Source organism: Varroa destructor, unplaced genomic scaffold (genome assembly GCF_002443255.2).
Source record: "Varroa destructor unplaced genomic scaffold, Vdes_3.0 BEIS01000001.1, whole genome shotgun sequence".
Lineage (NCBI taxonomy): Eukaryota > Metazoa > Arthropoda > Arachnida > Mesostigmata > Varroidae > Varroa > Varroa destructor.
In genome coordinates this window covers 56,149,695-56,176,799 of record NW_019211454.1, presented here as the reverse complement: position 1 = coordinate 56,176,799, position 27,105 = coordinate 56,149,695, and the positions used below count along the sequence as shown (strand labels likewise).

The window sequence follows — 27,105 nt, the reverse complement described above, 5'->3', positions numbered from 1 at the left end:
CACACCTTGTGCTCAACTCGTGCGCGCGAAATGCACACATGGTACAAATACACTACTTAGCAATACTTCGTCTCCTTTCCAACGATAAGACGAATATGTTGGCTACAAAGCAGAGCCAGCCGCTTGATCGTATTGCAAACACGTCTCATTCAAAGGCTGCACCAATAAGCTTCAGGCATTAACTTACTTACCTGCAGGTTCAGTGATTTGTTCTGCAAAGCTTCCATATGACAGACTCGGAAGTTTAGGATCGTCTTTAGTCTAAAATTAGTTGTTTCGACTGTGACTAGATAATTCACCTAAGCCTCAGCATCAAGCATAAAAAAGTAAAGGAAAAATCCGATAAAAAAAAGCACTCAAAAGCTGCCAGTGATTCATTCGTCTGCATGTGTGTGCGAGATTGTTTGGCTGTACATATGTGGGTCTTTTTTTTTCGCTCACCTGTCATCCGCTAGTTGAATGCCCGTAGAAGGGCCAAAGCCTATCAGACTCGATGAGTCCACCCTCCGATTGAGGATGACAAGTATGCTGATGATTAGTATGAGCTGCAGGGGCACCCCCCGCAGCGGGGGCCGGAGTAATAATCTCCAGCGCATCACGACCGCGGTCTCAGCGCCCTCTAGTGGCAGTCACTCGAGCCGTCCTAAGCATGACCGTTACTCATCGAGGGATGAGCCGAGCTCAGTCGAAATCTCGATACTGTTGGAACAAAAGGGAAGATACACAAACGTTTTATTGTCGTTCTACAATTAACGTGAAGTGATAAAGTGTCTACAACAAATAATAACAAAAATTCTACACACAATGTAGACTTGTTTCACCGGGTATCCGAGAACTAGTTGTGTGCACTCTATACGACAGGTCGTTATTATTGCTGACTTCAACTACTATTATGCAATAGTTCAGCATAGGTCGAAAATCATTTCAAGCATCTTTGTCCATTGAATACGATTTTTCTTCCTGCTGCTTTCCCAGTTACTTCGAAATTACGCATGTCTTTTATTTGCGGCATACGGGGTAAAATGTCCTCTATACTCACCTTAGTCTAAGAAAAGGGTGATTTGATCCCCAGCGTTAACAAAAAAGAACAGTTGGAGCCACATATCTTTTCCGGCAAAATCATATCAAAACTTCATTGTACCTACCAGAAATTAATGCGATGATTGTATAATTGTAATGCATTAAACCAGTTTTGCATGGCTAATTTCACAACGTATCAGTTTATTGGTTCTCAATCTAGCGGAATAGGTTCTATTAGTGGTAGTAATAAGAAGCTCCTGATGGAAAAAAAGGCTCAGTTAGGACGACAGGCTTAGGCGGGCTTAAGCATCTCGGTGTTTCATTAACAGATGCATGTGAAGAAATTACAAGGAGTAACAAAGACACCAGATTCTGGAAATTATTGCTTCCAGCTAGACAAAACGATGTTGTAGTTGTCGGGACTCCCGGGAATCCTTTCAGGCTTCTTCGAGGGTACGTCAACGCCTCAGTCGAGGGTGTTGACGCGCTAGCAGCAGTAAGCACTATCATTGAAGGAGTTAAACAGATTTTGGTACGGAGATGACGCACGTTGAAATGAGTCAAACGAAAAGAAATGCCAGTGTTATGTTCGGTCATCTAACTAACAGCATAGCATAGAGACATAGGCCCGCGACTTTTGATAGTTCAACTGACCAAGATCTGTCAATAGCAATATCATCGTCTAAATATTGCTGCCGTGTACGGAACTGCCCTTTTGATAAAATGCCTAAAATCTTACCCCTTTCGATTACTCATTCGTGTTGAGATATATTTCCTAGTTCAAGGTCGTTTAGTAGGCAAACCTATTTAATTTATTATATCCGCGCATTACCCGCTAACATGTAGCTTGTTCCGTTGTATACGGTCTGGCCATAGAATGTTAGGGTTGCAAGTGCCAATTAACTCGCTACTCTTAACTCAGCTCGACTGTAAGCGTCTCCACTACAAAAATCTGTTTGGTTCGACGTGACCAGTCCTTGTGTGCTACACTTCTGGAGCACCTACTCACGTTGCTACGTCCCAACGCGTGCCATAAACATACACGCACGCACGCACGCACGCAGACAAATATATGAATTCTACTATGCGGTAATACAACACTACACATCTGTTCTATTTGTTGACACCAAAATACGCTAGACGTGAATGGCTTAGCTTGAGTGATTCGTTTCTCTCCGTAGTTAGCCATTTTCTATCGAACCACAGTCGTTGTTTTGGTGAAGAGGCAGCAGAGTCTTGTTGTGCTCCTGTTTTTTCCATTTCTCTTTCTCTGTTCATAACATTGTTCTCAAACTGTCCTGCAAACTATACACCTTCTATCTGCTGTTGACGCCAAGTTTACTACCGCGGTCAGCAGTAGCGTCTGGAAGCATCGTTCTGTCAATTGGTTGGCCAGCCTGTAATGCTGCGCATACGCTGCACGTCGATATTCGAGAGGGTATGATGCTGTTAGTGATAGTCAAGGCGACAATGGTGCTGCCGACATGGTCGAACCCGCCATCCTTGGTCTAGTCTGGTTCTGTAGCTTGCCGCACATGAGTCTACCTAGCTGGCTAGAAATGGCACTACTAGTGAGGTATTAAATAATCGCTTGTATTGTTGTTAATACCCGCTTCTGTCTGCTCGGGTCGCCTTGCACAGCCTTACTCTCTTTGCCGGCATTGCCGTTACCTCATTGTCTATCCCAGTACAGCTCTGGCCCGATATCCCGGTATAAGCATGGCTCCCCTGCTCGGGCACGTTAGATATATGTAACAGCAGCGAGCGAAGGCTAGTGACGGGCGACATCGGGCGGCCATTTTGCTCCAACCACACTCTGCTGTGATTCAGGTAGTGGTGATTTTGGTATCCAAGACCGACACGGTGCGGAGGCATAGTTTACGACACAGGTCGCTCAGTAGGTCCAAATGTTGTTCTGCCTTACAGCAGCGGCGGTATCTATGATGGCACATCTATGGTAGCAGCCACTATTAGTTAGCCTCGCTAAGGACATTGTCTGCCTGATTAGGTGCACCTATTGATGTTTTATAGATTCAATTATCAAAAGACATAGTTTTCGTTGGTTACGATACGTGTACGAATCGACCGTCGTCTATGCTGGTACTTGCAGGCCCGCTATTCTGTTTGTATGAATCTAACAAGCTTTTCCTTTGTGCAGAACTCCCCTTGTTGTAAGCGAAGTTAGGGCTCATGTCAACTGACTAAATGTCGTCACTACCACTGTCACAAGGACTGACAGCTGCAGGCAGTGGATCTACGCCAAAGTAGGCAGACACCTGCTACCAGAAGGTATCGTCATATCGAAGTATATCTACACGCATCACACGCAACACCACATTCAGTCTGGCCCTTTTCCGCCCATGCAAACGCCTGCATGAGTGCCTGTCAGACGGCCTGCTCGAGCGTCTTTTACCACTTTTGGTGTCAAGGCACAGGGTCGTTCACTAACGGCTTCTCCTCGCCAACGCCGCAGCTGCCGCAGCCAGTTTCTATCCTATCCGTGGCAACGTCTGTATATGGTATTCCATGCTATAAAGGGATGCAGCTCCCCAGCCAAAGAGCCAAAAGCCTGCTCATACGGTACAAACAATTAGTACTAAGAAGCATAGAGAGAAAGGGGCAAAGCTAGCAATTTGCCGCCACCATCCTATGCTGAAAGAGGACATAAGAACTGAGCAGTGTATATGGCTAACTTGGTTTGATCCAGTTTGTTGGCTACGTTCAGTTCTTTCGCTGTGGGCCTGTTGTCGACCAAATGTAGACCATGCCAGCGGGTTGTCATCGACAGAAATGTTGCCGTTGTAATAAATAGCTCGGGTTCGTTTCTCATTTAGCCCGCCTGTATCCTTTCAAATTCTCCATACCTTCCAGGGCTAAATAGCCCTAAACAGGTACCTGTTCTAATAATCTCGAGACCTGAAAGCACAATAAGAGGAACAGCCACGACTTGAAAGGCATCACTGCTCTTTGGTCCCTGATTCCCCCTAAAAGACCTTACAGCCAGGCAGGCAACGGTCAGGATTAACACACCTCTTGTCATCTAGGTTAGTATCCTATGCCACCACAAGCAGCTTGGTGACCGCGGGGCTTCCTGCCATTCCTTCTCCACACACAGTCGCCAGTCATCCAGTCATCCAGGTGGTCGACATTCATTGGCCATGTATCTAAACAGCGGTTTTATTGTTTTCATTATTTATTTTCTTAGCCGCCGACAGCAATTCGCGGCTGTCTGCTCGACTTCATTTCCTAACGTTTTAACCGGAACAGTCAGCGACCGAATTCTGGTCTGTATCTAGTTGTTATCTCAAGGCTATTGTCGTATTAAAAACTTCTCTCGTTTAGTCGAATAATTTCCCTAAGCTGATTTGTCAAATGGATTTATACCATTTAGATAGAGATTTAGGAAAGGAAACGGCGCGAGGCATTCCTAAGAACAAAGCAATGTCTAGAAAAAAAGAGACGTAAAACAAATCCCAGCTTCGATGCATTACCACATACAGTTATTGATACACATGTACATCCATAAATGACTATCCGTTTCCTTTCCTCAATTTCACAAAACAGGTTTACCTATCAATATTTTTTTTCCTCAGAAATGTATGCATCAGTCCAATCAAACCGTCAACCCTTTAGTTAGGGCCCTTAGATTAGCCTACCATCTATTGGAAGGGCATCCAGTTATGCTACGATGTGGGCAGCTCAGTGTAATTCTATCATTGCATAGGGCATTGCTATTATATCATCGGCAGCAGTAGCCGGGGCGCTGGTTAGTGCAGGACACGTCACGGGAGGGTCCAGATCATAGTGAAAGGTAAACACGCTTACTTGCTGCTCATCCACACGAGGGTAATCGCTAGCACCACAGTCGACGCTGCTGTTGTTGTTTGAATTGTCGTCAGTATGGCCCCACCTCGCCTGCCTTTGTATAGTCGCTATTCGATTCAGTTGTTGTTGTTGTTGTTGTTGTTGTTGCCACTCGCGCCTGTTATATAGGCGCTGCCGTTTCCTTCGAGGTTAACGGGAAGATAGCGAGAGCTATGTATGAGCTAAGTGGAGGCCCACACGTAGCTGTTCATTATGGGCCAATCCCCTGCGGCCATTACTACCAAGATAATGTGACAGCGTAAGATGCCGTACAGGAGCAAACAAGATAACGCGTTGCGGTCGCTCCTAAAGAGCGGTACGCGGAAGCAAGAAGGGAAAAGTAGTAACGATAAGAAAAAAGGTAAAATGGTCCGTGCAACTTCCTATCCTTAGCCTACTGGATTTAAAGGAGGCAGATTTACGTTTTTACATCTGTAACGCAGTCGGTCATATTTGTACAGGCAACATGATGTCTATCTAACAAGCTAATCCTTTAGAACGACGACGAGGGCAACGTAAATAATAACGACAGGTCATATACGATGCAAGCGACAAACAGTGATACAAAACGGCTATATACGGCATGAAATCGATATGATCATCAGAGAGGTTTGTTAGTAGTACTCGCTTTACAGGTGAACCGTTGAATTCATATAGTAAACGGCTGCTTTCAGGGTTATAAAGAGTAGGTCGAGAATTTACCTGTAAAGCGACCTAGGTTGCTCGCATCTTGATCCGATGCTTGACGCAGGTACGACTTCACTGTGTTGTATGAATCCGATCTGGCTACAGGTATCTTGGTGTCACTTCAGTTGTCCCTGCTCGCTTCGTAGTGACGAATATTGCCACACATATAAACTCGCGCATAGTGGGGGGGAATGCCTACAAATTGGAATATAACTGCAGACGCGAAGTGTAACTGTTACACCGCAACGGAGTAAGCTTAATTTCATGGGTCCTAAATGTGATAAGTTTAAACTTGTACTTTACTTATATCTGAATATATATGCCATTAGTAATAGACAACGCACATAAATTAAATACTTCAATAGTATGCGTTCGCTAGTCAAATTTTCCGATGGACTTGTCCAGCCCTCGAATATCTCTTAGTCGTGTCGGTCGATTCTTCAATGGACAGCAAAGATATCAGCAGCCTAGTCTTCTGTAGAATGGCGGGGCAAAAATCGCTGGTTTCGCAATTGCAAACCATTAAGATGCAAAAATTAAGATACAACCGAAAGTCTTTATCTAATGAAATTGCTCAACGTCATAATAATTTGCATAACCTAACCTAAACAGGTGTAAACAGTAAAAGCAGAACACTTAAACAAGACCAAATTACTTTGTTTCACTCTCTCTCTCTCTCTCTCTCTCTCTATATATATATATATATATATATATATATATATATATATATATATATATATATATATATATGTATGTATGTATGTATAGAAGCACCGATTCAAGCCCCCAACCTTTTTTTTTGTTCGAAAAATGGTTACCGCCGAACCCCAGCGCGGGCCATTACGCTATTCTGTGTGCACATTACAGTATTTAATTAAATCTGGTACAATAGAATTCTTAACCATATTTTAAGTAGCAAGAACTGCTAAAAGCGTTGGCTCTATTATTTGCCGTAATGTAGGATTCTCTATTGGCCTTACGTTCTCTCCTTATCTCGTACAGCTTATAATGCATCTGATTCATTCTCTCGTCACAAACGGTGCACTCACTCATCGTGAAACTTCCCATTATACCCACTACGTGGCCCTGACGAGTTTTTCTACTGCCACCAGTTCGATAGACCGCTTTACTCTCGAGCAGATGTTATTCTACTGCAACCAAGATCTGTTTTTTCTTTGTCATTTCTAGCTGAAATTCTCCGAATCAATCGTCTTTTCTGCGCTTCCTGCTTACCGGCTGGTTATTGACTCGACGTTTACTAAATCTCTTCGAGTGATTCGGCCTGAGGTCGTCTGTCGCTTATTTACTGTATTTTAGTTTCATCTAATACCAGAGCTGCTCGGAGGATCACTCCGACGGTGTATGCATCGGATCGAGTGGGGAAGCATCTGATCGCGGCTCTGCTCAATAGAAGCGATAGATCGAATGGCTAAATGATTCAAACAGAGATTTAACCACAGCTCTCGCTAGGCGGTTAGCTATATAAAACATAACTTAAGATTGACTACCATGAACTTCTTCGTTCTACACGCAAACAAGCTGATCCTACGGGAAGAGTGAAGCAAAATAGAAAAAAATCGACCCGCATTTATATTCCCTCAGCTGAGGACGTCTGCCTTACTTGTTCAGCCACCTTCACGGTAGTACCGGAACCAGACTTTATCCAATCAGTATTATGAACTTCTACCAAAACGAAGTTCACTAAAAGTGGCACAAGTTTTCTTTGAGGATTTCATGCGCTGATATATATATATATTATACGTACTTGATGCGTAACATTTTGCGTGTATTATACGTTTGAGGGTCAGTTTAAAATGCGGATCGAACGTGGGAGCCATTAAAGTTCGCTGGTCGATCAACGTGAATGAGTCGTCGTGTCGACCTGTTGACGATAGATAACACCTGACCCTCTGCCATATTAGCACTGCCAGTAAAAGCAACTTTAGCAGTGGAAGAGATGGGTTTATCACGGACGATTCCTCTTCTGTTATATGCTACATAGATCTAAACGGAGCATGCTTTCCCACATAAACATGAATCGAACACAATGGAAAAATGTAGGTGTCCTTTGAGTGAACAATGTTCAGCTGCAGTTTTTTCTAACTGCTTTTTTCATCTTTTCAACAGATTTCTAATTGAACGACCTCAACTAGGTCCGAGTAGGCCTTATACGGAGACCGCAGGATCGCGCCTTCGCTGAATTCTGCGAATGTTTCCCCGAGCAGTGCACGGCTCATCTTTACTTGATCAGCGATAGCTCTGAACTTAAATCACAACATATGCCTTTATGTTTTGGGAGACAAATACGTTAGCGCTGACCCACTACAGGAACAATCAGCAACGTTAGTTTATCTACGAGTAGTTGTTCCTTGAACTGATGTTTAAAGCGTTCCACGATAGAAACCCATAGAAAATTAGTTAGATGCTCATTCATTTTAGGAAGTTCACGAAATGCTAGCCAATTATAACGTAATTCCGCCTCGTATTCAGTCTGTCAAACTGACATGCCAAATAGCATTTGCCTATAGACGTCCCGTTGCCCTAAAACAATAGCTCAATCATGACTGGATTGACGTCCGTGTATAGTATTTATCATACTGAACGCTAATCATGCGCATATGACAGACTTTGTATGCAGACGCGAACGATCTTTTGCAGCCATTTCAGTCGGTCTCCGGGTGACATACTCGCACATATATATATAGACTGCCTAAAATAACAATATGTAGTATAATAAAAAAATTAGCGCGATAAGAATCATCTGAGGTTTCGTCGAATTAGTTCCAGTTGTTTGTTTGGAGTTGGTGAGACTAAAAAAAAAAACGTTTAGTTGTCGATACGTCCATGTCACCGAGGGTGTATGTCCGTCGAAAATGTGATCAATTTTGTGAACCTTCATTCTGCCAGTGTGATTTTAACTAATCTTTAGTTTGTTTAAGCAATGAACTGGGTCACCAATGTTCGAGTAACGTACGGTTGACTAGGAGACACTTCATATATCTCAATATAATATAAGTAATTTTTTTCGAACTAGATAGACAAGTATAGGCGTGCGCCGTTCGTTCGGGAACGGCAAGGCGTCCGATCGATCGCGTTTATGGGTGGTTTTTTGTGACGTTTTTCACTTAAATATGCCTCACGGCTGTTCAAATACTAGCAGACGTGCGTAGCCAGCGAAGTTGGCTATTGCAGATACCTAGTATGATAAAAATAGAATGCGGGTTTGTTTATGAACCATTTATTATTGTTACTATTATAGAGAGAAAATAACGCAGCGCGAGCGAGTCAGCGTCGTTCTACACGCGACCATTCCAAGTACTGTTAACTCTATCGGTTTCGAATATTGTAGACACGGTATGAGGTCGAAATTGAGATAGAAACGAAGCCATCTGCTCGCTGGAACCTTTCAATACCTTCGCAGACGTCCCGACCCATTCGATGGTAGTTGTTATTAATTGCTAGTCAATGCCACAGGCGATAATGAACGATTATATAGTGGAAAGTTTTGCCTACAGCTGGCCATCAAAACACCTGTGTCTTCTGTTTGTTGTTCTTAATTTTCACTTACTGTGAGTTTAAACGGCTCAAGTTTGTCGACAGCTTACAGAACGATATTCAACGAAAAAAAAATCTTTTTACTCATATCTCTAATAATTATGATCATAATTACAATACACACCATTATAACAGTCGATGTTTATAGTAATTCGGTAGGTTGGCAGCACTTGTAGTAGTTCATGGTAAACTTGATTTACTGATTTAGATAAAGTTCAACGGCACAGAAGTTGTCCTGCGAAGTAGAAGCGCATCAGACAGCCCACTTCAGCAGTGATTTACTAACGGGCTTACTTCGACTCTCCAGCAATAGGAGGCAGAGTGGGTATCAGCACATTAAAATCTGCACCGACCAAAGCTTGACGGTGCTGAGTCGGCTCAACTTTTTGCCTTATAATGGCAGAAGTGGTGGTGATCTAAGCAAGTGGATTGATTGTTCATCCAGAATCTCAATCTCCCAGGACAGCTCACTTTCTTACTTATGTTAGACGTACACAGAGCCCATAGGCGCGTACACTGCATATGCACTGCTGCAGACTGACTGACGTAATTTTGCGTCCGTTCACTGGCTCGAGTGTCAACAAACGAAGCAGGCGGCACCGTTTCACTGGTACGATTCACCACAACAATAAGCGTAGTGGTGGCGCCTGTTATCGGCGGACGAAGCCGCAAAAGCGTTTTGGTTCTACGTATGCTAGTGCGTTTTATGCACATTGATCCCACTGAAATTACGCGATACGCGAGGATCGTAGGGACAGCCGTCTACGAAACTGTTGATCGTGCTTGTCCTGTCGAGGACACCAAAATGAACCAGCGTTTTCTCGTCGCTAGCAGCCATGGTAGTGGTCACAGCCAGAAAAGGCAAAACTGGCGCTCGTCTAACGATCAGCCAACATTGCACTTCACTGTGAGCTCTATGGAAGGCACGGACGAACTAGAAACGATACGGCTTTTCCTCCTCCTCCTCCTCCTCCTCCTCCTCCCTCGTTCCCTGCTGTTCAGGTGAAAAGCACACGAATGCTGCGCGGCAACAACGAATAACAGCAGCATCACCGCCTTGAGCAGTAGCGCGAGACACGAGCAACGCGGATAGATAAACACGAGCACAACGTCGTCGGGTGCCAGCCTCTGACGCTAGCCAGCGACGCCTGAATTCCCGTTAGTTTGTTACTGTGCCCTGCTGTCGTCGACATCGTCGTGTCGCTTATATCTACGAGCACCATCACAAATACTTATATCCTATATAATCGTACAGAGATAGAAATTTACAACATCTTGTTGTAGAGCTTATTCATCCGTACTGTTATGGAGTGCGGGCATACCTTCAATAGCCGAGTATAGCTCCCGTCGAATCGAGCGCGTCCACACAGACAAGTCAGCAATCAGGCTAGCGGCATTCACACACTCGTATACCACCATATCACATCACGTCGAGCAGATATCACCGAATGGTAAAGGAAAAGCGTGATAGGCCGTGAGTGGTAGATAGATAGATAGATTTTCGTGCGGAACTGTAACACGTTTGTGCGGTTGACGTCTGGGGCCTACTGACGATAGCAGCGGTAAGAGAACAGCGACAAACAAGTGACGACACTGCACAGCAATAGAAGGTTTTTAAGGGTAGACGCACAACACGCTATATCCTGTGCGGCGGCAGCTATGTGACGGTAGGGTGCAATAGAGAGTCGGCGGATGATGGCACCAGGTTATCGAACAACAAAAGCAAAGTAAACAACAAGTAGCCGCAAACAGCTCCCTTTGTTGGTCTGTTCTACTGAAAGAGGGGAATCGGAGACAGCTTGAGAGAATCTAGCGTTCGTGTATATCCGTGGAATGGACAATGGAAAGCATTGACGAGCAATCCCGATCCCTTTTACTCAGTCGGTCGCGGATGACGCTCCTAATTGAAGAGCTATTGGGTAATGAATGCGAAACTTGCAGCAGCAGCGGCGACGGCGGCAGTAGCAGTAGGTCGTCGTGCAATACTAATACAGCATGTACAACATACAACACGTTGGATAGTCTTGCTTTCACGTACACACAGAAGTTCACTCACCCAGATGCATAGCCATTCATGTGTCATGCTGCTGCTCTGGTAACTCCGTAATAGCACAGACTACGTAGATAACAGTTGATAACTTGAAATTGCTACGGACACTTCTCAAAGTTGTAATATCGTATATAAGCGGTGACGTTGGCTTGAATGCAGCAAATTTACGCAGCAGGATTGGTGTCGCCTACAGAACGACCTGTACCTACTGTCGTTTCAAACAGAATACACGAGACCGGCGTTATGGCAGTCCGTAAATGTTGATACAACTGCAGATTGAACAACAGAACAACAACATCAACTATTCAGAAGCACCGCTATAACACTGCAAGTCGGCCTGCGCCGCAGCTTTTCAGCTACGGCGACCAACGACAACAAGCAAACTGCTGAAGGCCTCTGGTGCAGGCAAAACGGTTGGCTAGAGAGGCATGCAGGCGACCAGTGAGCGCAGAATAGTCACCAGAATAGAAGACGACAGCGGTCGGTCGGCGACACCAGCGTGAACAGCGCACATCGCCGGTAGCGGCGATTGCGGCGGATAGCGCTTTTTGGAACGGCGAACGAGGACTGTGAATGCAACCACAGTCGGGTCCGCATGTCCATCCACCGTAATCGTCGGACTGAACAGTGAAGGAGCGATCGAAACAAGACCGAGCTAGCTGCTGCTAGGGCAGCAGCAACAGCAGCATCGGAGCGCCATCCGCCGTTGGGGCGCGCGGCCTGTCGCCCTTTCCACAAGAGCAACACCAACAGGAACACGAGCACTAATATCGCGAGCTAAAGCAGCCGCAGATGCCAACTCTATTATGATCGGAGAATTCGCCGTTGATTCTGTCATTGATGCTGCAGACACTGGCGAGAGACAACGTGGCCGTCAGCCAAGAAGAAGAACATACAGATGCCGATTCCTCCCAACAATAACAGCAGCAGAAGCGGCTGCAGCAGCAGGCCAACAACAAGCAACATAATCTGGCACAAAACGGCTAAGGCAACGCAGGAATCGAAATAGTCGTCCTGCACTTCTGGCTCGAGCAACATCGCTACGAGTAGGACTGCTCACAGCGACGGGAAAGTAATCGGCCCAGCATGGCAACCCTGCACAACGTCATAGTTCTGTAGAGCCTCCTCTGAGCCCCGCAGTCGCAGCGAGCAGAAATGAAGATACAAAGAAGAACCATCGCTAGGCAACGCACAAGCGAACGAGGCAGAGTTTGTTGAAGAATCTGAATAGTGAAGGCGTCCTTTTCGCCTACGAGAAAAAACTAAGGGGCTATTTTGGTTACGAGAATAGACCTAACCGTTCGACCGCGATCGCGGAGAAATGGTTGAGGAAGCTTCAGATTCAACGGCGAAGAGCCTCGTTACATGCAGGCGAATCACGACGGGTCGGGTCACTCATCTAGGTATCGTACAAGTAAGCAGATGAGCGATCAGGTGGGGGGTTAGCTTACTTCGTTGTAGTCGTCTTCGTGGCTTCGTCACCTTAATGCTGTCTCTTTGTAGATAGACCTGACGTTCATTGAAGCATCGGAGTTTAGGTTAGCCATGACAACCTGCAGCTGATATTCGCTGGTGGCTTTGAGCTTTTATTAGTCGCCCATAGATTGCCGAAGATAGGTGGCGGCTTTTGAAAGACTCGAAGGGCTTCGATTCTTTGGCGGGCTGGCACAGTGTACAGACGACCCCTGCCATGGAAAGCCATATGCTCGCCTTCATCCCCTCCTGCTTACATGTGTCTGTTTTGTCGATGTCGTGCGCGCTCTCTTCTACGTTCCTTTTACTTTCCTGTCTTTTTTCTTGCTGTTATTCAGCGTAAACCAATATAACGTCCGCAGAAGCGTACCGCCGATCAGTCGCCGCGCCACAAAGGCGTCCGCCTGGCTTGTCGAGTTCCCAGCCGCTTGGCCGACATAGTATCTGCTAGTTTCTCATAGTAGATTGGCCACGATAGCGATACTCGACACGAACTTTCAGCGGATCGCCACCTATCGTAATTTTAGTAGTAGCGATGTTATAGTCGTAATAGTAGTGTATAGCGAGTAGCGTCAAGATAGCCGTTATTGTCCGTATGGCCAACAACTGCGGCGACGGCGATGGCGACGGCGACGGCAAACATGCGATCGAGGTCGAGTGGATGGGGCGAGCCGAGTCGATCAAAGAGCATCATAACAACCGACCGGGGGATAAAGTGTCGCCCATTGGATAAAGTAAATTTGTTGTAGCAGCCTCTGTTGCGGCTGCTATTACATGGGAAACCAGTCGAGCTTCCATGAGCCTTTCATTCCACATGAATCGTCGCCGTCGTTGGCCGCAGCTTCGAAGCGGCGCTCGGGAGCACTGCCAACGAACGAGTCGCTCCCATGACATAACTTAAGCGAAGAGTTTCCTGCTGCGGCGCCAGCTGCCGCCACCGTCGCCGCGCTGCTCTCGACACCAAGGTGGCATTTATAGCTAAGTGGTCACTTTAAGCATCGAACTGAGGGCACTAATCATCACGGACGTTGTCGGCTCTCCTGGAAACGATAACGATGAAGATGAGGAAACCCAACGCAAATGGAGTGAAAGACAATGAAATTTGGTAAAGTGCTGTTGGAGCCACGAGTGGCTTGCCATTTCCTGTCCCAGCATAGCACTTTAACCAGACAGGGCCATAGCGAAAGTCCGGAAAAGGAATAACTCCATAGTGTAATCCTATTCCATCTAAGTCTACATTCATGAAACACGTACGATCGGCTCTAATCTTGAGGAGATGGCAGTTTGCGCGGGTTAAAGTATATAGACGAGTTCCCGCATATATCACACGCATACAGCGTCGGTTAAGTGCGTGACTCTTATTGACGATGAATCAGCCAATAGGTATCTCACATACGTGTAGTAGGAGGTCTACTTTTAAGTGGTTTACCAATGCTGACAAGACTAGGAAGAATCCTCGCTCTTTGCTTGACGTCCCTGCATTAATTAGTAGGTGACCGACAAACGGGCATCTTTTGCTTATTTCATGGCCCCCTACCCGACAACAACAACAACAACAACAACAACGACGATGATGATAGACATCAACAGACCATTAATATTAGCGGACCGATGAGTGAAAAAATCCCAATTGTTTATATAAAGACCATTATCTAAGGTACGTCTACTCATCTATGCACGTCTGTATATATGACGTGTGTCGGTAAATCAGCGAAACTTCCACACGATTCAAGTCGTCGGAGGATGAATTTACCTGTTAAGTATCTAGAATTTAGACTTTGATACGCATACTCACGATACATACAAGTATACAGAAAGACCTAAATGCCAAAGGGTTCGTGCGTAATAGGATAAATGCGCAGAAGATCCACAGCCACGACGGGCAATGGCGATAACCACCGCAGTTGAGGAAGAAAGCTAGACATGTTCTATTACACGACGGTCTTATTTTACTCTTGGACTTGACTTTTCGGTGCCATTGATAAAGTATGTTGGATCCTCCGCGATGAGAACAGCAGAATGAATGGAACGGTTCGGATGTCTCATAATGAGCTATCGTTAAATGTTACGGGTCTTACATCTAGCTAGGACGCATCACATTGTCAAAAAATGAGCCATGGCTACCTCATATATATATAAATAGGTGATGGGACTGAACCCCAACCGTTTGTTTTGGCCGAATCATTCACGTTGCTTATCGATATAGGTTAGGCGTATGGATACATGGGACTTTTGATGCAAAATCGAAATAGAACATTTTTCGAGGAAACAAAGGCATATTTTTTCCCCCTACCAATGTACGATTCAAAGGAAATATAGGGATTTGACTGAATGGAGAGCCATTCCAAAAGGCGTCAGACAAGAATTTTGCCATTTTTGTAATTGTATTTGTTATACTCTATTGTAGAAATTATAGGAACGATGCTCATGTTCCAGTAATCAAGCCGTAGGCATGTAGCTGTTCTTCGTGACATGTCAACAACATCGATACGCGTTTCCGTGAAGAAACGTTCTTAAAAATATGTCGAATCAAACACCATAACAGAGCCATGGTGTCACTGCGATATTGCAGAATAAGGAAACCAGTGCTTATCCTAATATTACGTTACACCGAAAACAAACTGCCTATTTCAAATCTAAAAATTACGATTGTGTCTATAGCGTATCAAAATAAAAACATTTTTTACTTTTTTCTAATCAAAGCGTTCTTCCGTCAATAAATTACTCTATCTTCGATACATCTGTTTTCAATTTCTTTCGTAGATAATTGAGCTTTTGCTCTTGTAATGTGCACGAAAAATAGGCATCTATAAATATATATATCTTTATCCTTCAAATATCAGGACAGAAAAAGGTACACTATCAGTACGTGCAGCTTGTCCGTCCTGGCTGTTTAATTTGTTTTGTCAAGCTCGTCTCAAATGGTAAGGCAGCACGTTCTTGTCTTTGTAAATTATTCCATGGAAGTTCTGCTGGTTGTCAGAATAGACATATTCGTTGACTTTTCGCATGGCCATAAAATCTGGACTTTTGAATAAAAATGAAAGAAGAAGAAGAAGAAAGTAAATAGTTTTATGGTAGTAATTGGAAAATGTCAAGATCGTAGGCCAGCTCGATTAGGTAAAGCGGAAACGATCTTTCCTGAGGTAACCACTTTTTAGCGAGACCACAATTACAGACGTTCGTAAACTCTTTCTATAGAATCTTTTTTGTCATTCAGGATCATGCTAAAGCACACATCTGGCAAGGCTCGCCCGTCCCTAAGGTTAGTAAGCCCACAGCGACTGGGAAAGCTTTTGGGTCGGGCGACAATTAGACGACTAGAACCTTAAACACCGCAATGCCTTCAGTAGAAATAGTTGGCTAAAATAGTAAAATGAAAACCAATTCTAGGGCCAAAAGCTACGCACAGGATAGCACCACTATTTTGGGCGCTTCGTTCGAGCATCGAAGTATCTCGAAACGTAGCAGCAGCAGCTGCTTATTTACCTTAATGACTTCGGTGGACAGTTTGCGCAGACGACCCGGGGAAAGATAGACCTCCTTTTTTTATCACAGCAGTGGGAAGGTTGGCGTGCTCTTTATTAAGAAGGTAGCGTCCTTGAAAAAGAGAATCTTGGTGCTTGTGTATTCTCGAAATACTACTGACCTATATACTGGTCGCTGTTAGCTCAAACGTACATTAGCTATAAACTAAAGAGATTAATTATGAGACTGATATCCTTTACGGCTTTTGCTGGCATACGACTGCTGTTACTGTTTGCACGCAGAACCCCACCTAATTTTTAAATGGATTCAGTTACTGATCAGATACCTCTCAAGGCAGAAGAGGTTGAAGTAATCAATTCGTTAAATTAGCTTGTCTTTGGTGGTTTGAGATATCGTCCTTTATTCATACAGATTACATAACTACAGAGATTTAACATCCGTAATATTTGTTCAAAATCTAATGTATATATACATTAGATTTCAAAGGAACCTTTTTATATGGGTGTATATATATGTTGGAAAGCATATTGTAACGCGGACGACGGCGGGGTTCTGATGGAAATAATAGCAGCTCCAGAAAAGAATACTGAAATATACTCATCGCGTGCTTGGAGGAGGTTCAAGAGATACTCTTTTTAGAGCGCCACTTTCTAAAGAGAATTGCCTGTGAGTATGTCGGTGTGTGTGTGCACATGCATGTTTACGTACGTGTGTACGACATCGTTGAATCGATCAGGGTCCTTGGGTGTTCGCATGCCTTACCATTTCACCATCGCCACCCGTCCCCTTTCGCTGCAGCCCGTTGGAGCTGTGGGAACAATCCAGCTGCCTTTCCTCCAGATCAATAAGTGTATTGAGGGAAGAAACAGCAAGCGGAATCCGCCGCTCACGAATCCCCAAAACAGAAAGCGAGTAGGACCCCGATCGGAAGAGCAGAAGCGCCCACACGGCTACCAACTCAGACGCCACTTCCGTCACTGCCGTAGCCGCCAGTCGAACAGAGGCCAAGATGATTTTGATCAGGGCAGCCAGAACACTACATGGCCTAAATATATCACTTGACAGTCACAATCGACAAACACATTCATTCATAAGCAAAAGCTTACATTTATGCGTGAGCATTTTGTGCAGACAAAAAGCGATATATAATAGATTAACAAATAAAAAGGTTTTTCTTAGTCAACGTTTATTGACACACTCGATTTTTGTATTAACTGTTAGCTGTTACTATAAAACATCACTTTCGATGCATGGTTAATTGTTCATAAAAAAAACACGGCTGCCCAGGCTTCTCCATATCTCTCTTGTCAAGCTTATGAGCTTTGGCTGGCGGTGAACGCGCCCCTATATGGTAAACTTTGTCTTGATTTATGAACTATTTGACAGTAATCGAACGTCGAGACAATCAACATCACTGTTGAGCATCAGCCTGTTCGAACTATAGACCCCACTGAGACGTCGACCCAAGGCTGACTCAAACCTGAAAAAAGGTCGACCTTGTGCATTTTAATTTGGGCAATTTTGTGCTGCTCCTTATATAAATCTACAAGTCTGGCCATTCAGCGTGTGTTAGTACTAGTTCGTGTACGAACTCTGTAGAGTAGAGAAATGGCTAAACAAACACATTTTCTAGAAGGAGAGATTTTTTTGGAAACTCAGTGAATTACAAATAACGTATATGGCCTAAGCAATGATAGTATAGATAGCTGCTTATGGCAGATCGCTACTATTATTATGAAGAACATCCGCTGTATCTTTTCGTGCTTTAATGAAGCGGGACGAGTTTTTGAAACCTTTACATGGAAAGCGGGTCCCGTTTAGAGGTTACAGTTACAATTGTACCTGGTCTGGACAATACGCTTCGCAGATAATGTGCTATTCCTAAGCTAACCGAAAGTAGCCTCCCCGACGTCTTTTTGGTATCATAGTAGCACTTACCCGGTTTTGTAGGGGCCGCAGCTACGGTGGTGACCATTTGGTGTTCTTGAGTTTCTGCCTACGCGCGTAAATATGAGCAACTAGATCGGTAGGCGTCGTACGTTTTCGCTCGATCGTGCATTGTCACATTTTACTGTTAAAGCCACTCATGGTTTCTTCGGTTTACTTATATGCCTGTCGACACATTTAGACATTTAGAGGCGTCATGCAGCGCGACAGCATCGCCTCTTTTTGCGCATGCTTTCTTTTCCGCTACCGGGAGCTCTGCTCCTTTTTAGTCTTGGATCTCTCGAAAAAGGAACTAGTAAGCTTAGCGATAACTACAGTAGAAGCGGATGTGGTACGTGTAGAACTACAGTTAGTTAATTCGATAACTATAGTGATGGAATAAATGCGTAAACGAGCAGACCATACTGCAGTTGACGTTTAAGATAGCAATGCATCGCAGACAGGGTGAGGCACGTCACGCCCAGGAAGACCGAAAGAGAAGGGGTAGTGCGTAAATGGCAGAAGCTACCGTAGCTAGCTGAAATGTGCCCGAAATTGCCGGTTAATTTTGACAATTCAGGTTGGCTTGAAGGCAGCCAACAAACAGGCGTAAGGAATACGGAAAATTAGTTCGGACAACAAAGAGTGTGCGTGGAAGGAAACCCAGCCGGATCTATGTGTGCTAGCGTGTGCGCGATGCGCGTCAAAAAGACCTGCATCGCCACGTAGCCACGAAGATCTAAGAAACACAGGGCGGATGTGTTGTATTCCTAAGGGAGTCGAGAACCCGGAAAGCTGCATCTTGCAGGGCGCGATCTTCCGCTTGGGCAACCACCAAGCCCGAAATGAGATCCCTGATTCAAAAAACGGGCCGCCGAACGGCCGGCGGACGCAGGTTCTCGTAGTAGACAAATAGGAAGACAACACTGACGGCGGTAGCGGCAGGGGCGGATCCGAGAAAAGATCTATTTACTCTCAAATATTGTACTATGCTATCTTTGCTAAATCTTTGCTAGTGCTCATGTGCCTTCTTTCCGTATTGCAACTATGCTGCTGCTACGACGCAACGAAGTAGGTTAGAGGAAGAGAAAGGCACGAAGGCTGAATGAGTACGTCTCCACGTCGTCATCGCCACTACTAAGACGGCCCATCACGGCTTTCTCCGCGTAAGGCGTTCCCTTTTCAGATTTTGCCCTTTTCGTATGTTCCTCGCTCATAGTAACGCACTGAACCGGCAGCCGATTTGGTCTGTTTGGGCTTTGCCTGATAGCAGCACATGGCGTTCTCGCACGCAGACCCTCGCTACAGTCTGTTCCGTTGGTCCATTTCCGTGTATCACGGCTACCGTCATCCCGGCGTTCATCGGCGCAGGCTTTATGATGGGTTCTCGTTTCATTGTTTACTGCAGCCGCCTGCTTCCCTTTGTAAACTAATTTTACCAGAAAACGAATATGAAAGGATCGACAGAAAACTAAGCCTAAAGCACACAGATTTTGGCTCCTCGACGGTTTTTTAGGTGTCTATAGACGCGAGTCATATACCAAATTTACAACATTACAGTTCAGCTAGAGGCTGCTTGCCACTTTCTTGGATGTTTTCGTTAATAATTTTTAGCCAATAACTATGAAGTGCGGCGTGGGGTGGCAGAACCTCGTCACCGGGATATTTTGAGTGTGTGCAGTTTATGTACATCACTCTTATAAAAGGCAGTGGGTTCGCTCAAGGCTTATACGTACTTATACGTAGCACAGAAGGTGACGTTGAGGGGAGAGATAAGGCGAATGGAATGCCGCCACAAGACATAATGATAGTCCTGGCAGTAAACTCTAATGATAATGTCATTATATTTTTCATCTCACAAACACACATACAGACAGCCACCCACACACATATGCAATGTAGACCTAGCAAAAATTTGAGGTTCGGGGAAAGAACCCAACTGACGATTGCACTTGCCAAGGCGTCATAGCAATAACGCCGTTGTTTATGGCCAGCCTGAGGCGGAGAAAGATGAGTGTATATTTGTACTGAATTGACTGTAAGGGAGAAAAATAGATGTATACTAACCGACATAGAGCAGACCTAAGTCAGTTATTCTAGCATTGCGAACAATGATCCGTCGTAAGAAGTTAAAGAGTACCTACAGTGCACGGCAATGCTAGACGCTTAGGTAAATGGGCCCGGATCCAGCCTTAATGTACACGTATTGCGTACAGCACGACCCCCCCCCCCCCCCACCATGGTCCTAGTGGGGAAAACCTGATCATGGCCGAAGCCGTGTAAGCAAAGCCGCCATAATAGCAGCCCGAGCAATGACAATCCTTTTTTTCTTAGGCACTTACGTTAAACTACAACGAAACTGTCAAGGTTTATCTTAAGGAAGGCTTTGCACAGCCTCCGTCGTGCAATTTTCGTTTTTGGAAGGTTTAATTTCCTACTTAACCCTTCCCGCACCCTTCTTTCTCACCGCAAATTAGTCTTAACACATTTGGAGAGGCAACCTCTGTGGGGAAAAATCATTATTTACTAGATGATTTGTAAGTAAATATTCGTTTAGTTCTGGCTAAGAGTTCGGCAAAATTCAATTGCGATACTGCAAACTACGGCCAGCTCCAACGAACTCCAAGGGGCCGTTAGCCCCTCAAGATTGGCGACTGCTCATCTAAGACTGTCAGAGTACCGACGTAGTAGCAGTAAACGCTTAACCAGCCCAGCGCAAGCGGTGGGGTTTCGGCAGACAACCTTGACTAAAGCCCGAGGTCCACTAACCCTATAGTAACGTCCAAGTTGCTTGACCAGCTCCTCTAAGCTCTGTTTAGTAATTATAAAGCAATGAATATATATTGTAGATAAGTACCCATTTGTCATAATGAGTGATATTGTATTGCAGTACTTTTCGGTGTTGTCGTTGCAGTGTAAACACTGTTCGTTAAGTTACGGTAGGTTATGCTAAGAAAAACAAAATGTAATACATTTTTATTTACATATTTAGAATCATCTGCCTTGCAATATCACGGAAATTGGGTCACTGCATTCTCAAGTATAACTTAATCTAAATAGGTCACCCTACACGTTTGTACGTGATAATCAATATTTTCTATTAGACTAAGAAAAAATAAGCAAACAGCTCAAGGCAGCAGCACGTATCTCTCATTGCCATACAGGCATTTTTTTCTTCAATCATCTGTCTATTTCTTTTGCCTTCATGCTATCTTATTGTTTGACGATGCCATAATATTTGAATACAATAGTTGATGGCGTTGGGTTCTCCTCATTCAGGCCGACCTGTGTTGGCTTTATCGAGCGAACGCTCTAATTAGATGCCTTTTTTTGGAGTAGTTTGCCTCTTCCTTCGGCCGCCCCGCTAATGTCTACGCTGCCGTCCTGTCATCCTCCTTTCTGCCCACTCCTTCTTGTCGTATCTCGATGTGAAGGCTTTACGGCTCCGCTGTACTGCTCTAGACCCAGACCAAAGGTGCGAAGGAAATAGCCGTTGCTGCAAACCTTTTCGAAGACTTTTGTGGCCTCACGCCACAAACCTCAGACCGTCAGGGGTTGACATCATTGTTAATGCTTGCAGCCGGCAGGCAAATAAGGGGCCGACCTGACGCGAGAAAAGGAGCGCACGAAGTACAGGAGCGGTTTCGTCGAGGGCAATTTACGCAAAAGCGTCCGTCACCCAACAGCTAGATCGTATCCGAGCAGCAGTAAGGCCCTAGACACCATGACCAAACAAATCATACGGGAACGCTGCCGCAACGCGTCCACGAAACATTACGTCAGGGCACCAAGCACTGAGGAGAGCTGAGGGCAGAAAACAACATCGCTTTCGTCGGCCGGAGGCAAGTAAGGTCGTCGTCTACCGTCATAGCCACACCCCATCAGAGACTTGGGCGCTTTGGTCCTCGCTTCTGCTTCTGCCACCGATTTTGACCCCATAGTAGTGGCTGATACAAGAAAGGGCTACAGACTCGGATAGCCTACGATCCATTTGGTCGGCGAGTTTAGAAGAATCGTCAAAAGGCCTCTGAAGAAGGTGTCGCGAGAGCAAACGAAAGGATCATGGAAGGGCGCACATTTAGTTCGGCCATAAGGAACATAAAGCATTTCGCGTCAGCTCGATGGAATGAGTTATCGACTTTACTTGATGCTAGATGTACGTAGAATGTAACATAAGATAACCTTTATCCAATGAATAACGGCACCCTTAACAATGCTCGTGTGCGCATAAGAATATAGTTGAGATAGACAGCTATAGATGTAAGGTGATTAGTATCATGTCGCGTTGACATAAACACCTTGCAGAAGACGGAGTACAAATATCAGTAAAATAGATTTCATTTTACGCCTATAGAGCATAACGCTCAAAATATATGGCTAATTTCAAAATATAGCGCATAAGTTCGAAATCAGGCAGTGATGCGTTACTTTTAAGGAAGAAAAGGAAACGCACAACTTACGTCCATTTACATTTAGTTGGTTGTAGAGCGTTCTATATATTATAGGCGGTAACAACGTTTGATACTTGATTCACCGTTCAATCAACGTTGATGACAACGTTGATGGAACGGTGAATATATCCAATTTGGTTGGTCATTGGAAGAAGATCAAAGTGTTAATGCACAACAGGTACGCATATACATATATACCTGTGTCAGTATACCGTTTTTTATCAGTGTTTCATGCTGAATCGCGTCACTGTTGATGTGTTGCGTTGTCCTGCATTGCGCTGCGTTCCATCCGTAGTTTGGTGGTTACAGACGCATTCTTCACCACCCGTTACTGCCGTTCCCTTGTCGATTCGGGGTGTCGAAAGGAGGTCATAGTTACTCTTTCTACTCCACCGGTTCTACTGCTATTCAAACAATTAACTTCTCGTTGAAGAAAAAACGCCAGCAAGAAGTATGACGTGCGTACGCGCTTCCTTGTTACGTGGAATGTGGAAAATGTGACGATGACGGGGGGGGGGGGAGAGAATGGGGAAAAAGCGACGAATTAAGCGAGACGTAAGGTAAAATACCTACAGTCGGGTTCCAGCGGCACCTAATCACCTCACCGAATTCAGAAGCTTTCTTAAACGTGACAGGAGAGGGAGAGTCGGGCTGGTAACGTTCTACAGTCAGCGTAGAAAGCGCTATCGCATTCCGAGGTGTTTTGTGGCCTCGGTTATAAGTTTCTTTTAAAATTGCTTTGCCAAGCAATTGACTGACATACGCGGCTCAGCGTATGGCACCATTCAGCCCATCTAAGTATAATGCAATGGAACCATAAGAAAGTGCATCGTCGAGCTGGGTCGTATCATTTCAGCAATGTTGGGGCGTCGTCTCAACAACTGACATACAAACACCCAGTAGGTGCCACTGCCGCCGTCGCTGCCTTTTTTTTTGAGTTGATAATGACGTTAATGTCAACGATAGCAACGACAGCCGACTGTTACGATAACCGTGTTGACAAAACGGCAACTATCTTTGTGGGAAAAGCGGAGTTGAATAGGAGCCTCATGCTTTTGTAGTGAAGGAAGCTGCTAGGCCAGGGGGAGCGGCAATAATGGCTATAGCGCTGGAAGAAGTCATAGGCGGGTGAACGTGTGCGTCCCAACTAACGTGGCCCGGGAAACGCGTTTCATTACTGCAACAGTTATGGCATAGATGGCCACTGATGGTGGCGGCTAGTATTAACGAAAGATTAAAACACCGAGGAAAGTTGAAAGAGCCGAGTCAGACTGCGGTTGAGCAAGCAGGCAACCGATCTAGCAAAGCGCTAGCAAAAGGACAAAAATAAGATGGTCCTGTGTTTTCTTATGGTAATCTCATGCTGTCGCCTGCGATTGAACAAAAAAACCACAATAAAGATGGCGGTTAGTTTCGCCACTGCTGCCATCACTGCACCGACGCTGATGTTTCCAGCCCCTGCGGCTTGAACTAAAGTAGAAATGGTGAAAAAAGCACTGGCAACTGTAGCAGTATCATTTACCACTACCAACAGCGTCAGTGAAGCAGCATAACTGATATATGGGGCCCCGCTAACACCACCGAAACTACAATCGCCAGCATTGCTGGCTTTCCCCGCTACCCTCACCGGCGTTGACGGCTAGTTTGCTATGAATATTAAATCGTATCTTTCTCTTTCTTCCGTCGCCTTCTCTCGTAAGCCCTTTAATAAAGTGTCTTTTGGTTCCTTCCATCATATTTTGATTACTCATTTGGTCGCTTCTTTGCCAGCCGTTACAGGCGACCAGGCAGACGGCCGAGTGTCGCAGGCGTTTTCCCTCCCGCCTTTAGCAGTACAGGGTTAGAACTGATCCAAGAGCTAGCTCGCATATGCGACTTTTACGCCTGTCCTTTGGAAACGGGAATCGCGCAGTCCTCGTTCAGGCACGCAGGGGCAAAAGCGGCAACAATGTTAGCCACAGCAACAGACCGGCGACAAAGACCAAAAAAGTTGCATCCCTTACGTTACCTTCTGGGGAGAACCGGGAGCCAGCTAGTTTAACACCCTCAACTCGCGCTCTGTTTCCTTTGCGTTCTATGATTTCTGACCACCCCCTCTGCCTATTTACAAAAGCTTCACTTACTGCTACCTTTGCCATTGTAGTACTCCTTCATTTAATTCGTCTACTGACGTGTCATTTTCTGCAGTCGACTACCAAACCAGTGCCACAACGCTAACTCCAGAAAAAAGCCTTAACTTGCTCTCACGCTTAGAATTATGTTCGGCAGGCCTTGCCTAGCCCACCTCGGTTAGCAGAGGGAGCAGCACGCAAAACTGCACGAATTATGGATTATAGAGTAAAGAAGTCGTTCCGAACAAATTTGTCTTGGCATGAGAAAATAACAAGGAATGGGTGAATAGGGGGGGTGAGGAAGCTATATCAAGGACAACAGCTACAACTTGAAATTAGAGTAAGCATGCTGGATAGCTGCTGTTCTGACGGCTGGCTCGAACCGAGGTTCTAATCTTAGCTAGCCAGCCAGCCAGTACGAGTACGAACACTAAGCCCCCGGAAGAAAATGCGACGACTCCAGCACTACCCATGCGCTTGCCAAATGGACTTTGATACTTGGAAAAACGAATGAGCAGAAAGGCTGACAGAACCGCGATGGTCCGTTTAAAAATCATGGATTTATGCGGCGACCTCCTTTTCCAGTCATAGGCTGTGGTAGAAAAGGTGTTGAGGCTGGCTAAACGAAGCGGTTTTGTATGGCCAGCGGTAATCAAATAGAAACTAGTGATGTTGTGGCGACGGTGACGCCATCGATCTGCCAAGGCCGCCGAAGGCGGTTTGCGTCAAGTGGATTCCCTGAGTCTGAGTTGTCGGCCAGCTTGTAAATTCCCTTGTTGATCGGACTTTCTGGGGCTTTTTGAGCATTAGGCGCCTGCGAGGATGGTGCTCAATTAAGAAGTGCAGTAAATGCATCCGTCTTTTTTCGATTATGGCCTCGACGCCGCCGAGTATCGCCGAAAAGGCAGCGGAGTGGGCGGCGCGTATCGTATATCGATACATGGGAATTCAGATCAGTTAGCAAACAACACAACCATCGAGGCTGAGTAAGAGAAAACAAGTGAAAGTAAAGAACAGGACGAAAACTAGACAGGCGAAACCTTTCCAGCTGCAAACATTCCAAATAAAAGAAATATAGCGCAGAAAAAAGTGAAGCATGTATGGGGGTACGGGCTTTTAAGCGAATCTAACATGGCTGAACGGAGATCGGAAGCGAACCACAGTTACGATTAGTTTAACCATTGAGCGTTTAAACAACTGATTTGGCCAATTTGGGACGAAGGAAAGTTGTTTTTTTCAGCTTCGCTGATCAGCAGGGAGCAACGTGAGCAGTTAGCAAACAATGAAACAAATAGACAAACTGAACAGCTACTGCGGTTTACTGGTGAAGTACAACGTACTACTGGAACACGTGAACGTTAACGCATAGGTCGAAACCGAGGTGTCTACCAGCTGGCAATTAACAATTTACGGATAACGATGGCCGAGACCCTTGCGCGTCCACTATCCATTGCTTTTGTGTTGCTTAACCGATATCAAGTGGATGCCATGCGTATGCCAACGTAAAGAAACTTAATTTGCTGGTATTTTATTTTAATATCCCTGCTTCAGTTGGTGTCGACTTATTTGTAGCAGTAACTCAGCAGAATTGACAGTCGCAGCACGACCCTTGAGGATTTTTCATTCCCGAGAAGCCGGGCTTTCACCTATCGCACAATTTCGTACACAGTGTTTCGCAAAACAAATGTGACGAACACTACAAGCGGGAATGAAACAAGGAGACGCTACATACAAGGGTATGTAGAAGTAAAACTACCGACGGGACCAAACCTCTACGGCGATGTGAAAGAGTCTTGGCCTACCAACTGCTACGTAAGCTCAGTGTTCACTTATGATGGCCGCGATGGTGGACGACACGAAGCTGCGCAGCCCGACGGTGGTGAACACTACTTGACTTAATACTACTATATAAACAGTTTGCCCCTTATTGCCGCTTCTAGCTATGTCTGTTCATTTCTGTTCCGGGGTCAGGACACGGCTGCTGTGGTACTTCTTCCCTCGGAGAGGCGAAAGAGCTCTCTGCTTTCGTCGCTGCCACAAGTTGAAAATATCGATGAAATCTTCACATCGTTGTCGGAATATAGATGAGCTGGTTTGGAGCTGTGATAATGGTGGGGTAGCGGCGCGCCTTCAGAGAGCTGCGGCTCAATACTAGCTGGATGGTGCATGGGCGCGCTGAAAGGACAAGCCAACTTTGAGCATACAATGGCTAGGGCCAACTAAGGGATGCAGTGTCCTAGGGTGGACACAACAGGCAACTTCAGTTCGGCAACTTGCTGGCTGAGATGAAGTCTGCCGGGAACAGCGGCGAAGACAACAGCAGCCTCTGTATCAACGACGGGTGTCAAGCCTCGACACGTTTGAGAAATAACTCGAGGCGCGAGCGGAAGAGATGCAACACACCCTATCCAATGCTGGAAATCTATATAGCATGCATAAAGGCCGACGATGGCTGGAACGTAGCAGAGAGAAGCCATTT

General features: G+C 45.3%; 1 protein-coding gene across 9 annotated transcripts in view; it reads right to left on the bottom strand.

Annotated features, from left to right (window-relative positions):
- The window catches only part of LOC111243309 (fat-like cadherin-related tumor suppressor homolog), a 420,575-nt gene that overhangs the window by 68,809 nt on the left and 324,661 nt on the right, over positions 1 to 27,105 (bottom strand). For 3 of the 9 annotated variants that reach the window (XM_022788656.2, XM_086978169.1, XM_022788654.2), the window contains one exon: positions 442 to 699. In XM_022788656.2, coding sequence (XP_022644391.1) covers positions 442 to 596 — 155 coding nt within the window. In that variant the 5' untranslated portion in view covers positions 597 to 699. Of the gene's footprint in view, positions 1 to 441; positions 700 to 4,845; positions 4,972 to 5,586; positions 5,785 to 9,250; positions 13,077 to 27,105 lie in introns of those variants that run through there. The other 6 variants (XM_086978170.1, XM_086978171.1, XM_086978172.1 and 3 more) reach the window with 5 other exon arrangements.